Source organism: Pagrus pagrus (assembly GCF_965226575.1).
Source record: "Pagrus pagrus genome assembly, chromosome: 12".
NCBI lineage: Eukaryota > Metazoa > Chordata > Actinopteri > Spariformes > Sparidae > Pagrus > Pagrus pagrus.
The window spans coordinates 6946731-6962161 of record NC_140196.1 but is presented as its reverse complement, the minus strand read 5'-3'; the positions used below and the strand labels follow the sequence as shown (position 1 = coordinate 6962161).

The 15431-nt window shown below is 41.5% G+C and overlaps 1 protein-coding gene across 2 annotated transcripts; it reads left to right on the top strand.

Moving 5' to 3' along the window:
• The first annotated feature begins 1369 nt into the window (after nt 1-1369).
• Nucleotides 1370-6744, top strand: LOC311265976 (spindlin-1-like). Of its 2 annotated transcripts, none has more exons than XM_084368153.1 (5): nt 1370-1456; nt 2113-2154; nt 3895-4154; nt 4488-4721; nt 5494-6744. In XM_084368153.1, exons 2-5 carry the CDS (start codon nt 2135-2137, stop codon nt 5697-5699), a joined length of 720 nt encoding a protein of 239 aa, XP_084224279.1. In that variant the 5' UTR covers nt 1370-1456; nt 2113-2134; the 3' UTR covers nt 5700-6744. The 2 variants fall into 2 exon arrangements, with proteins under 2 accessions (XP_084224279.1, XP_084224280.1); XM_084368154.1 differs by lacking the exon at nt 1370-1456 and adding an exon at nt 1702-1825.
• The last annotated feature ends 8687 nt before the right edge of the window (nt 6745-15431 follow it).

Here is a 15431-nt window from a genome sequence, read left to right as displayed (position 1 = left end):
GCTTATTTTCTATTTAATGTTCTGATTGTCTTAAAATGTATATTGTGTTTGGTAAAAGGGCTGTTGTGTGTCAAAGTCCTCTAATTTTACACTAAAATGAGAGAAATTAACATAAACATTTGAATAAATGAATGAATTATAGGTTGTCTGTAAAAAATAACAATAAAAAAAACTGGCAGGAGGTTTTTGTCGCTGGAACGGGGGCATAATCATAAATGTACATGTATTATTGCTGCTGATTGCCTTGTGATTGCCAGTACCAGGAGGTTAAGGCACTGTTTTTTCACCTCCACATCACAGGTGAGTCATACACATACAGGTGGTTTGGCACAAGATAAAACCAAAAGCTTTCACCCTGAAAAAGCACACAGACAGGCACCAAGGGTACTGCATCATTCACTCTCCACACTGCTCAGTCCATCATCTGAGGGCTGTTAGGGCAGCCGGTGGCAGCGAGTTTGTGTTTAGTATGACATCTTGTGGTGGAAAAAAGCATTTCAGCGTCATGGAAGTCGACCTTTCCCTCAGTGATTGTAGCATCCAAGTGTGACAGTGCTTGTGTGTTTAACTGTATAACCACGCCTTTAAAAAAAGGATCCAAATACCATATGAATGATTAAATACCAGATTAAATTAATAAATGTTACATTGCTATACAACTATATGTAACACTTGTGTAACAGATGATATTAGACTGGTGTGCCTTTCTTTAATCCTTTGTATTATTAATATCCCCCCTAATAATCTTGAACTATTCAGCTATTCTGACCTTATTCATAGGCAACACAAAAGTCAATTGTGTGTTTTTAGGACTAATATTACTTTAAAGGATATTACATTGTTTTTTAATTACAGTAAGAGATCAAATGCATGCAATTGGGGGTATAAAATTATAAATAAAGAATGAATGAAGTGTGGATGAAAAGAATATAATTGTAGGCTAAACATTACTGCCTGACAAATGATGTCTTTGTATATTTAATTAAATCCAATAATGTGCCTTTAAAGGCCTCCAGCTCTGCATTTGACTAATTACTGCTTACTTGGTATTTGGGAGGCGTGTAAGACAGAAATTCCTTGGAAATGTGAGGCAGTCAGACAGAGGGAAAAATGTGGACTGAATCTATAGGGGAGTGATGGGAAATGTAGTTTCCAGACTTTGTAAACTCACGTGTATCCTAAACATCCAAAAAGAACAAAATGTTTCGGGTTTTAATATCCAACTGAGTCAAACACATTAAACACCAGCGTGTGTACAGGTGAGTGCAACGTGGCTCACGAGGTGGACTCATTCAAAGGGAAGAACGTTAACTGACTTCAACTCCCAGCGTGCTTTGCGAGCAGCGCGGTGCTTCTGGTGGTTGTAGTAGTCAGCGGCTCGTTTCCGTGTATCTAGCCTACGTTAGGTGGTGGAATCTGCTCTGCAAAGACAAACACATGTGAAATTATTGATCAGGTAGGGCAAAACAGTTTATTCCGCCGGCTCCCGCCCGGTTTGAACTCGTCGACCGCATTAAAAAAATGTCAATTAATTTTTTCTGACAGTCGCTTCTTGTTTATGTCGTAAAAATGTAGCAGCTACAGCCAGTGTGCAAAAAAAAAAAAAAAATCAGCGCTTACATGGCGATGCATTTCCTTTTGTTCGGCTAGCTGATGTGTCGAAGTACAGCAGCCAAACGCTCAGAAATGTAACTCATTAAAAATAAACAGTGACTGAGGGGACTCATTAACGCTGGCTACCTAGCTGTTTCCATTTTTAGACTCACCGTGGGGGGACACACAGCCGCCGACACTCGACACGTCGGCGTTTATTCAGCTCGTCTCGGTGAAGTTGAAACGTTTATACATGTCAGCTGTGCAAATGTATAATCCTGAAACGTTACGCTTCTTTAGCATTCAGCTACGTTAGCTAGCGTTAGCATCGGGCTTGCCGCAGTTGCGTTGTTTACATCCGGTTGGCTAATTTGCACCGTTGTTGTTGACTGAGTTTAGAGTAACAAGTCTGTCTGCCGCAGCGCAAACTGCTGAAATGTGTTTTTGTTTATATACATGAGGTTGTCAGGTGTCATGGCGCTGTCATATTCACTAACTGGTCTGTCTTGTGTCTCACAGGGTTGTGTGAATTTATGGAAACATGTCAAAGAAGCGGGGCAGGTAGGATCACTTGTGACTACACTCTGCTGACCTTTGGTGCACCTTTAATGACACAACAGCAAAGACTCTGAACTGATCTGTAAACAAGACCTAATGACTTTAACAACAGCTTTAATCCCAGTGTTTCCTGTATTGAATTAAACTCAAATTGTAAGGATAAATCGATTAATCTGTCAGTTGATCAAAATTTATTTAAATAAGACAAATACTTTTGAGTCTTTTGGTTTTGGACTGTTGGTTGGACAAATGAATGAATGAATGAATGAATGAATGAATGTCACACTGGGTTCTGGGAATTTTTCGTAATTTTTGGACATTTTATCGACCAAAACTAAAACTTAAAGCCGCAATACGTAAGAATTAGCCACCTTTGGAATTCATACTCCATATTACCATAGTAACCGCTAGCTGCGCGGCTAACTCAGGCCCCCAGGACGAGCGCCAGCGTTTGAAGACAGTTTTCATAGTGGCCAAACTGTGTAATTACATCGTCACGTGGTGCGCTGGGTCCCAAAAAGACTTTTCCCCATAAGATTACATTGTGAAAGAAGCAGCTGTTAAACGGCAGACACATTTTTTTGAGCGCCACAATCCCCCACATGACTGGTTTGACTGTCATAATTTGAGACATTCGGTCCGATAACATTTGGAAAGTATAGAAGAGCCACACGATTAAATTATTTTATCTCTATTCAAAGAAATCTGTAATGCACCACAATGCAGAAGCTATAAGGAAGACAGTCGAGTTATTTTGGCTTCATGCGCCACTGAGCAGCTTTCATTGAAATGAATGGGACTTCGCCTCCATGGCTGTGTCCTGGTATAATTATAACATCCTTGGGCTAACTAGCTAACAGCAGCTACAGTTAGCAGCAGTTAGCGGTCTTGACTGGGAGCTCAGAAACAGTAATGACAGTATTAGGAGGGAGGACACGCCAGGGCTAGCTGGTTAGCATGCAAACTCCAGTAGATGTCTCTGCAACACAATACATAGACGTCTTTAACGTGATGTCAAAACTCTTATTTCTTCACTTTCTGTTGATCATTTTTTGTCATTTCTTGGTTTTCTTTTTTTACCTTTAACGAGGGCCCTCAGGCCAAAAGCAGTGGCGTTTAACTCGATTTTAACACGATTCCACAACGGTCTGACATACTTTATATTATGCACTTGCTAAATCCAGCTCTGAACCAAAGCGGAACGGAATTTAGACTGAGTAGATTACAGTGAATGGGTTTATGTAATGCATCATTTCATTTTGTGATCCATTCTTTGTAATTCAGTCTGGCATATTTGGCCCCTGTACTTGGATGATGATTAAGAATAATGTTATGTGTGATTGGGCTGTGTTTGCAATGCTAAATCTGCCAAGCATCTGTGGGGTCTTAGGCATTGGCACATCATAAGCACTACAGACACTATTTAATAAGCTAAATTAGTCATTTTACAGTAATATTGGCCCAGATAAATCTTCACACGGATTGTTTGCTACCCACACTGTGATGTTTAGAGGCACTAAAGCAAGTTTTCATCAGTGGGATGATGACTAAATATGACACCAGTTGGATAAGCTGTAGCACCTATTCTCTGATAGCCTGACGCTTGAGTGCATATTTAACATTTCCATAGAATAGAGTGCTCTCCATTGAGTGCCCTTGGTACTTATAAAATGTTCATCCTACTTTCGATCCACAGCTAATATATTACCACTAATACGGACCTTATTTCCGACGCGCTCACAGGAAGCGTAGCAGTGGAGAGCTGAGTGAAACCTCGGCGTCGACCCTGAGCCCAGACCCCGACAACCTGCTGGGCCGCAGGATTCAACACACCTGGAGGGAGAAGGGCAACGTGACCAAGTGGAAAGGCACCGTTCTGGAGCGCCTCACCGTGAACAGCTCCCTCTACATGGTCAAATATGACGGCTTCGACTGCGTATACGGCATCGAGCTCTTCAAAGATAGTCGGGTGTCCAACCTGCAGGTGTTGACCGAGAAAGTTGGTGAGCGCTACAACGTCTCTTTCATATCATGGATGTCTTTAAGCTTTGCTCGGGTGTGCATTTTGTAAACTGGAGAGCATTGAGGAGTGGTATTTTTAACTTTTGACAGATATTGTTTTGTCTGGCAAATTTAAAAAATGTCTTCCTTCAGTGACCTAAAATAAAACTGATATTAAGTAAAACTGATAGTCTGTCCGTTTTAGGGATTTTATCGGTGCTTTCTCAGCACTGTAAGATAATGTAATAATATTTTAATGCCCCACTATAATGTGCCATGTGGGCGCCATAAAGTTTTCCAGTTAACGGGCTTATCAAAGTGTCTTCTTCCCGCAGTGAACAATAAGATCAAGGTGCCTCCCGGGGCGGAGGAGCTGGTGGGCCGAGCTGTGGAGCATCTGTTCGAGAAGGAGGACGGTGAGAAAAACGAGTGGCGAGGCATGGTGCTGTCCCGAGCCCCCATCATGACCCACTGGTATTACATCACCTACGAGAAGGACCCGGTGCTGTACATGTACCAGCTGTGGGACGACTATAAGGACGGGGATCTGCGCGTCCTGCCTGAATCTGGTACAGCAATGAGAGCTTTCTTGTTTGTGTGCATGAATCTGTCAGTGTTTCAAATTTCAGATGCTCCTGGAAAAGGTGGGAGGAAGAGAGCAGGACAAATTTACATAGTCAGCGTTGGGGAAAAAAAAAAGAGTCCAATCTCTATGCTGCCTTTTTTTCTTTTTGGAAGATTTTGTGCAGAGTTTTTGGCTCGATTCAATTGTAAGAGCATTTCTTGTTATGGGTACTTATCATGTCTTATCATGTCGTGTCTTATCTTTAAGAGACGAGGAATTAGAGGAGACTGGGAGAGGAGAATAAATAAACTTGTTGGGTGGGGGTTAAAGTTTAGTTTCAAATTGTAGATCATTTAGTGTCTGAGGTTATCTTGCAAACATGCATCACGATTAGCATCGTCCCGTTATCACTGGTGATTTGGCTACTCAAAATCCTACTCAGAGGCGGACCTACGAAGAATAGGACAGTTTGTGTTTTTAGTTTATTCAGTCATGAAAATTAGTAAATGAAGGTTTGTCTCCAAAACTACGTAGTGCACCTTTGACTAATAGCTGTAGATGATAATAAACAAGCGGAGAAGCAACATTTTGATATTAACAAGGTTAACACTGACGTCAGGATAGTAAATGCTTTCGGGGACGTTAAGGGACGATGGTGAAACAAGTTAATCTGTAGCCCTGTTTCAAGTATGGCTGCTGAGAAACGATTGAAGAAGTCACATGCTCCTGTTACGCTGGTCTTATTATGACTCTTGTTTCTCTCGTCTATCACCCAGAAAACAAACATCTGCTGCCGGCAGACAGGAAGCCAGGTGAGGAGCCAGAGAGCCTTGTGGGTAAACAGGTGGAGTACGTCACAGATAACGGCCTAAAGAGGACGGGCTTGGTCATCTACCAGGTCCCGGCTAAACCCACGGTGTACTACATCAAATATGACGATGATGTCCACATCCACGTCTACGATCTGGTGAAGACCACCTAGTAATGACTGTCCAGTTTCATCTTCAGCTAAAGGCTCCTCTCTGACTTGACCAGTCCCTCACCTGTTAAAGTGTTACAGATTTCAGTTTTCCTCCAGCGGGAGGCGATGTGCTGAAGAACAAAAGCCCTGTTTTTGTTTTTTTAACCTCCGGAGGTTTCTTTCATTCTCACTTTACGAGACATGTTGGTCTTGATTCTTAACTTTAAGTTACCTTGATGTATGACTATGAGGTCGTCTTCAATGTAAATAGAGCAGGTCGGAGGCTGGTTGTATAGCCCAGCAGATGAAATGGAGCTAGACGTTCGTTTGGGTTCAATCACACTTGTATAGTGCAACTTTCAAACTCCAAATTCATACTTTTCTTAAGCGACACATCAAACTAAAAGAATTCAGCTTTCTTACCTATACCTCTGTGTTTTACTTGTATTTCATTTCACTTTTATATGCCTGTGCTATTTATTTCATCTGGAACATCTGGCTGTGCTGCTGGTACCATTTTGGCGAAACGTGTCTGCTGTGCTTTATGTGTCTCACTGAGGTCGGCCTCAGTTTGTCGAATATAGAAGTAATATTCATTTGACCAGTGTGCTCATTTTTACCATCGCGGTGAACTCTGATTTCAGTTGAAGTGAATCGGCATCGACGAGACTCGACTGTCTCACATCATGCATTAAAAAAAAGAAAGAAGAAAAAACATGGATTATTCTTAAAGATCATGTATCATATTTCTGTTCCGTTTTCATGTAAACTGCAAGTTTTCTACATTATAATAATATATGAAAAAGACCGATGTTGATGTCAAGTTGTTTCAGCGGTGTTTGTGCTGCACACTATTTATGTAGTTCAAATCGGCCACCAACATTTGTCTGGTATTTCGGACTGAAGTCTGTATTATTTGCCAAAAAAAAAAAAATGAATGATGTGCTATGATATTATTCAGGCCTCAAACTATTGTTCATTGTGACCCTAAGTATGTTTTTTTTTTCTGTAAATACAATCTGAGACATTTTTATGAACGTAAAAAAACAAAGATGCTTGAAAATGATTTTCTCGTCCAGTTATTGTGAAATGCCGTCTTGTGTTGCAGCGAGTGTTCGTGTGGATCCGTCGGAGTTGACAAAAGATTACATGAGTTTAATCATAGTAAACATTTTTATCAGATTAGACACATGAACATCTCCCTATAAATTGGATATTTGAAGCACTTTAGGTGAAAAATTTAATTATGCAAAGTTGGATTCTGTTGTCCAAGCAATTAATTAGCGATAAATTAATTATCGAGTAGTAGATAAAGGTTTTTTGATCTGTTCTGAAATAATGACATGATGCATATTTTTGCCCTCATGTTTGATGCTATAATTCATAATCCAAGGTCCCGACATCATGGCATCCACTTTTATGTCTTTATCTATCTGATATAGTGGCGCCTTTTCAAAATGTGAACATTTTCAGGATTAAATGGTCCTCGTATGTGCATTAAACATGAATGTAAAATCTCCCTCTTACACAGCTGCATGAGCTGAGATGTATCACCTTGACTTCTCTGAATACACTTCGAGACAGTGAATGGCTACATTTTCCATCTTCGGCATTCAAATGCAAGTGACTTCACACAAAAGTTTAATTGATTTGATGCTGCCTCCAACCTCCCGAAGCACCATCTTATGTTGTGAACAATGTACACATTGCCTTACAAAAACGTTTTATAACATAATATGAAACGTTTTTTCAACAACCTTCTTTTGTCAACTCCTGCAGTTCAGGTGTGACTTTTTCTCAGTGTAAAAACTAATTTGATTGCAGAAGAACTGCATAAATAAAAGTAAACGAGATGCACTATGAAGTTGGCAATTGCGAGAGTTGAGTTGCCCCCGACACGTGCCAGGTCCCAGCATGCTGTGTAGCGTGGGAGAGATTGTAAAGATGTTTCATGTGTCCGAGTTGTTAAGATTCAAACTGAGACTTTTAATATTTACAATATTAATGAGGAAATAATACAAACTCAGAAATATACATTTTTTCCATGACTGAATAAACAAGCTGTTCTCGGAGGAAAATAAGGTCCCAGAACACTGTTTGAAGCTAGAAAGGTGGCAGGGTCCGCCACACATAAACAAAGTAAAACAACATGAAATTTGTTGTCCTTTGAAGTCAGTTTGTTTGTTCAGTCATGAAAAAAAACAAAAAAAACCATCAGTCAATGAAGCTCTTTCTCTTCTGATTAAAATGTCTTCCCCAAAGCTACGTACTGCACCTTTAATGTGACCGAGTCGTAAACTCAGTCGTGCCACCTGTCCTTCTCCTTTGGCCTTTTTAAAGGACAACGACCAATTTTACACCAGTTTTTCACCTAAGTGTGTTCTCAGGTCTTGGGGCGTCCTATTGCATACGTGAAAAAAGCAGTATAAAGCTTTTTGAGGCTCCAGAGGCGGCTGCATGTAATCTGACCAATTGCCTCCGGTGACGTCACTCCCACTGAGTGACATCACCGGAGGCCTAAGTTGCATTGTGGGTAAAGAAAAGAAATCCACTGTTGTACACAAACAGATGATGAAAATCGATAAAGCAGAAGCAGAGATATCACCGTTTTCTACTCCACACATTCTTCTTCCTTTTCAAAACCTGAGCCTACATTACCCACAATGCAACTCTAGTTCTGCTGCTTCGCTTTTACTGTAGTCTACTCTAATTACGTTCCTGATTAGCTTCGGTATCTAAAGGCCACTGAAATCAGAGGAACAGGAACACACCGTTGATCATTTGTGAATCATCTGGATGTCTGTTTATACAGCAGTGAATCTGTGTGAGACGAACATGATCAGAATCCTTATTGATGACTTTATAATTCTTCTGTTAATGACGCTGCATTCGCTGATCATGTGTACAGCTCTCTCCTTCTCAGTGTAGATTAACTAGTGACAGCAGCCGCTCTTTTTCTCTACATCGCTGCAAATTATTTACCATCAACAAGATGATATCAGAGACGACCCGGCTTCGATATTTGTCATCATTTGATACCGAGCGCAATCTGCTTCGAGGTGCAGCTTCTGTCTGACAACAGAGTTGATGTGCATCTGTTCATGATGACGATGATGACGATCAGGCATGTTCTCTCCTCATCTCTGCTCCTCCTGACCACATGTAGCCACATGCTGACTGCTGACGGCCTCTCCCTCCCCCAGAGTCCCACCGAGGTGCCAGGGTGCCGCTGACGGGTGCCAATACAGACAGCGGGGGAACAGTTGGCATACCATCACGCCAGGCTGGGTGCCCAGATAGTAATAACAACGAGGAGGGAGTAGATGCATTACACAAGGTCTGCGCTCTTGTCAATGTGTCCGATGCGATTTCTCACCTGTTGTGCACTTTCTTTTACACAGTCGTCACTGGTTTCTTTCTCTGTGAAACCATCTGCCTGGACTCTTGATAGCAGACTTTATTTGTTCAGACATAATGATTAGAAACTCAAGCATCCTCGAGTGTTAATACGTCTCTTCTCACAAGGTCATAGTAGCTTTGATTTTTTTTAATTCAGGACAAGTAAAGGAGCGTATTCGCCTGGTTGTGGCTGTGATGTGTGTTTCTGTCCCGGTCCTGTGGGTGGCAGGAGTGCTTGGGGGCCCACAAGTGTGGACACATAAAAAAAAAAAAAGGGGGTGTCTTTTGTTCTCTTTTTATTATTATCAGAACAAAATGTACAAACAAACCTGATCCTACCAGGGATATCGCCAAAGTGAAAACGGTCGTGTTCAGTGTCGACAATCCTGTTTAGCTTTTACATTTAAATAAGAAAAAAGACATCAAATGATCATTTTTATGTTGAAACCAGAAAGCAAACCAGCCTCCTTTTACATCTTTCCTAGCTGAGAGCTGTCGATGAGCTCCGTGCTGGAGACGTCTTTGTACCTCGCTCTGTTTATACTCTCACTCGAACGTATAAAAGGTCGTTATTAGAGGATCCTCGGCTTCATTGTTTTCTCCGAGTTACATTATTGCAGGACCTTCCTCCGAAACCTTGAAACTTTGTCTGCATTCTTATTGGCCAATAAACAAATGCACTTGACTCTTTTGTGTTGCCTAGCAACGCCAGCCAGTCCCTGGTTTTTATATATGAAAAACCAGCATGCTGCCAATCTGGAGACTTACAGGGAGAAGCAGTGTGAATGAGACCAGCCTCCGATGCATTTTTAATTAAAACGTTGCAAGCTTTTTCCTGAGCGAAAGCGGCTGCGAGCATTGTCTGGGATCATTATTAACAGGAGATGCTGACATGATTGATTTTTTTTTTTTTTTTTTTTATAGGTTCAGTGGAGATAAAGATGATTCATCACTCAGATTGTAACTTAGATTTAGACGCCATTGGATTTTCAGTGATGGTGAATCAAATAATCCTCATTTAGCAACAATCTGAAGACATTTTATGTAAATAAAGTCACTTTTTGTGTCATTTGAGCTGGGTTTTTCTGTGTGGAGCACCCTGTTTGTCATGCATAACAAAAAACGGGGATCCTGTAAGGTCACTCATGCAGGTATCCTGGTAACAACAGGAAAAAGATAAGAGCACATGTGGTGTGTTTTTCAAATTGTTCATGTCTGCAGCCTCCAGCATTTTCCATCATTTGTATGCGGTCCCTTTCATTTTGCTTTATTTTCGGATATAATTGTGCTCACCTCGACTTCTTTTCATACATTTTATTTTGCAGCGGTTAGAATTTGACATAATGTTGAAGCGTCTCGATGAGCCGGATTGATTTGAAGTCAGCTGTACTGGAGCACTCGTGTCTTCTCTGGCGTGCGAGCATGCCTCTCGCACTTCTTAGCGACTGTAGATATCTTATATTTACTCAGCTCTGTTTGCTGATATTAATCAGAGCTCAGCAAAGGCCTGGCTCTGCATCCACCACATACGCAGACATGACACTGGCAGTGAAGTCTCATGAAAAGCAACAAAATTACAAAACAGAGGATGGATGCTGTGTGTAGACACTCATTCTCTGATTATTTCTGATCCTGAGTTCACACTGAATGCTTTCTTTTCAGCGCCATGTAGCACAAAAAGTCAGGTCAGCCTCCCGACACTTCTTTTAATAATCAGGATGAATTCCCACATTGTTGGTTTTTGTGATATCTTGGTCACCTGGTCCTCCAAAAACTCTGATTCACTTCAGGAAGCGAGCGCCGTCCACTGTCCATTACAGTGCCGGAGGCAGTCACTTAAGTCCACAGAGGGATTTAGACCCTTCTTATTGATGGATGGTGTGTATTTAGTTCTCTAAGTACTCAAAGTGTTGCACATACTAAAGCGTTCAAGTAAGGTTCACTGGCAGCGGGCCAGACGCATCAGAGAGGACAGAGCGGAGAGCTCCTCGTCTTCGTCTTTGGGATCTCCTCAGGACTTGGTGTGTGTTGTAAAGTGTGTGTGGTGGTTTCAGAGGTAAGAAAACGCATAAACACACGTTAGAGGTTCACATTCCAGTTTTATTACACTGATATCAACGTCCAGAAATGAGATGAATGAATGAATAATGAACATTTAGATGAACAAATACATTTAGCAGCATAACTGGACAGAAATTAAGTTTAAAAATAAATAATTAGAAAGGAAATGAATGAGTAATAGCAGGTTAGTTCAGTCTAGTGCCAGTACTACATGTTTCGCCAAGGTTTAGAGCATTTTACATGATTCACCTCCATGAACGTCCTTAAATGATGCTTCTGATCGAAAAACTTTGCTCGTCATTAACATAGCTGAACATTCAGTCACACGGGGGATGAATCAGACGATTTAAGTGCGTTTTTTGCACATTGTTGCAGCTGAACAAACAGGAAAACCCAACAATAAAAGAAAGACTCTGTATCGAAGAGCTGACGTGGACTGAAGAGCTCTGCTCGTGCTGAGAGGCAGACTGGGACTTGTTGTTCTTTGATCAGCGTCACAACAAAATCACTAGTCTTCCACTCAGCACCACCAACACTCGAACGCATCATCTCAGCTCCTCAGCCGCCCGCTTCAGTCTGTAATGAAAGAAACAAAAAGAGAACAACCTTGTAACACCCGCAGGGCCTTGGATTGCTGAAGTTTTGATTCTGCGTCGTCAGAGCCGCAGAGGGTTGTCAGGATGCGCACGTGTCACAGGTGTTGCCGAGCATCCGAGCAAACTCGGTCGAAGAGGTGTGCTTTGAGAGGAGGCTGTGAAAACTTTAGATGTCAGAGACGGAGCCACTACATGCAATTCCCATCTCTGTGTTTTCCCTCGGCCCATTTCTCTCTGAAGCCTGTTGACATTCCATCCTTCCTTTGTTGTTGTAATGCCAACCTTTCAGCTCCTCTCAAAAGAGGGAGACAGGAGGAGGAGGAGGAGGTGGAGGAGGAGGAGGAGGAGGAGGAGGAGGAGGAGGGGAGGAACAGAGAGGATCACAGCACAGCACTTAGAATAAAACGCCGCTCACCATATGCAATGAAACAGAAAAGAGGGGGAGAAGCTGTGCACAATTTGCAATTACACCCTATTTATGTTTGACAAAATGGGGAAAAAAATGCGAGAGCAGAGCGTCAACTCTGTGATTTTCCTCTCCAGTAAGTCACATTTGCACTGAAAGAGAAAGAGAGAGAGAGAGAGAGAGAGAGGAGAAAAGAGACAGACAGATTGTCCTGCATCTCCAGTATGTTTTCTGAGCTGGTAGCTATGCAACAAGACTGGGAGTCAGTGGAAGAGGGGGGGATGGGAAGATGGGGACAGTTTAGTTGAGAGGAAGGGAAGGAAAGGGAGGAAGGAGGGAGGGAAGGAGGGAAGGGAGGAAGGAGGGGTAAAAAAAAAAAAAAAAAGGAGAAAAAAAGGGGGTAGTCCTTGAGTGCAAACTGGAGGAAAGAGGAGTGCTGAGGAGAGACTCTAAGAGGAAGACCCCAGAAGAGATAATCAATAACGTGCGGTCAACTCATTTTATTGATTAGAGAAAAAAAGCAAAAGCTTCTCGTGCACCTGCCACTCAAACGTCGTCCAATCAGCTTCCCAAACAGCAGCAGAGCATTAGGTTGTGTTAATATTTACTGCACATGTCAGCGTGATTTTTTTTTTTTTTTTTTTTCCAAAAGCTGGAACAGAAGCGACACATGAGGCTGTTTTCAGTCCAGCCCGCAGCTCGACAGCAGGAGCTGTCCAGTGTCTCGGTGCTGAATGACGCCCTACTTTTTCCTCCACGTCCACCTCCTCCTCCTTCCTCTCCTCAGCATCTCGCCTCCATTCCGGCCCGGGAAAAAAAAAAAAAAAAAGAAAAAAAGAAAACATGCCACCTGTTGCTGCACTGAAGTTTTCTCTCAGGAGGTTATAAAGGGAAATAAAAGACCTCTGCTATCTGACATCTAATCGCGTAACGCACGGCGACCCTGCTCCTCAGCTCGAGTCAGGGTCAATTTTTTTTTTTTTTTCCCCTCTCTTCTTCTTCTTCCTCAAATCACGGCGACATGACGACATGATCAACATTTCCCCCCCCCCCAGGCGAGGCAGGAAGAGGAGGACAGGGGGGGTTGCCATTTAATTTCCCGTAAAACGCAGCTGTTTTTTTGATTTTTGGTTAAAGGCTTTTTCTGCTTCATCATATCCTGAGGCGCAAAAAAAAAAAAAAAAGAGGGAAAACTACAAATATGAACACGCTGCAAAGGAAAAGGCTTAGCGGCTGTAAGTGCTGGACTCACCGTGTGTCGACGGGAACAACAGGTGATGCTGTTATAATGTTATGCAGCGCTTTGCTGGATGAGTAGCCAAGGCTGCGTCTCTTTCACTCTTGTGTGGTTTTTTTCTTTTTCTTTTTTCCTCTTCCTCCTCTCTCTCTCTCTCTGTCGGATTCAGCCACGATCGGAGCTCTTGTGCGCCCTCCCCATCCGAGCTCCACGTAATGGTTATCATGATGTTACTGGGTAGGCTGGAGAGAAGATGGATCAGCGTGTTTATATACCTCTGCTGCTGCCGGAGAAGACAAGGAGGAGGAGGCGGAGCGACGAGGAGTGACGGCTGCGCGCAGGAGGCCAATTGACGTGAGGTTTTTTCAGACCTTGTTAAGGGTGCGGCCCAAAAAGCGGCAGCCAAACTACATTAGAGGAAAGGTTAAGGATGCATGTGGACAGAGCGTATGGAGGCTGAGGATGTATGTGCATGGGGAAGACCTTATATAAGAGACGTTTCCCCGCGCGTAACTGTAATCTAATCGAGGAAACACCGCACACACAACAACAACAACAACACAAACAAACCCTAAATTGAAATCATGTGTCTCAAGAGGGGAGTTCACCTGGGCACCTGAGCCTGACTGCGCTGGTGAGGAGCTCACATGTAATTGAATTAAAACCTGACATCAAGATTGTGCATCCAATTAATTGATAATGGAAACAACGAGTGGGAATCTTACATACCTGAGGGCTGGGGAAATTGCAAAATGGTAAAATTAATTGCTTCGGAATACAACTGGGCTGAATACAATTTCATTTATCCTGCAGTGCGCACACGTTGGCACGCTTCACACACACAGGCTCAGCTGATCTCCCTCCAGATTCAACACTTTACTGTCTTTTTAACACACCTTTATGAAAGTGCCACGTGTGAAATTTACTTTATGTCAATATTTTAGTTCACGTGTCAAGATATACATGTGAAGAAGCACATTTCGTGTGATTTCATGTGACATGTTTTGTTTCCACATGTGGAAGTTTGACTACATATGCGAAAAAAGTCAATTGTGAGAGTCCAGTTCAACATTGTTTTCTTTTATGTACATTTTTTAGATTTTGTAGTTTTTACATTTCAATATATTGAGATGTAAAATATACTTCTTCACATGTGAAGTATACATTTATGCACACTCAAATGTTAACATAAAAAAATTACTTTCTTCACATGTAATCAAATTTCCACATGTGGAAACAAAATATGGCAAAATTTGCTTCTTCACGTGTATATTTTGACACGTGAACTAACATTTTAACACAAGAATGTAAATTTCCACTTTTGAAATGTACATTTTCCATGTAAATGACACAGATGTGGATAAAATCTTCACATGTGAAAAACAAAACACGGCATCTGAAATCATGTGAAATTTTCTTCTTCACATGTGATTTGTTATTTTCACAAGTGATTGTTCGAGACACGCGACTGCATTTTTCTTCACATGTGGATTAGACTTTCCACGTTTGTCAGGATGCATAAAATCATGCAACATTTGCTTCTGCACATGTTTTTTTGACATGTGAACTAAAATTTTCAATCTCACTTTTTGTTCACATATGAACTTAAACTTTAACATGTGAAAAGAGATTAATCTCACATGTGAACTGGACCTTAACACAACTAATTGTTTTTTTAAAATAAAATAAAAGTTTTTTACATATAGATGACATTTCCACATGGGAAGTTTACATGGATTTTTTCACATGCTGACACTAAACATGTCATTTGAAATCACATAAAATTTGCTTCTTCACATGTGAATTCCTCATTTTCACATGTGATTGGCTATTTTCACAAGTGACCTAAAACAACATTTTCCACATATGAAATTAACATTTTCACATGTGGATAACGTACATTCACATGTGGCAGGATTTTTTTTCACATGTGGATTAGATTGTCCACATGCAGAAACAAAACCTGGTGCGTAACATCAAATCAAATTTGCGTCTTCACATGTGAATCAACATTTTGGCTTTTTTGGACATGTGAACTAAAATTTTAACATGTG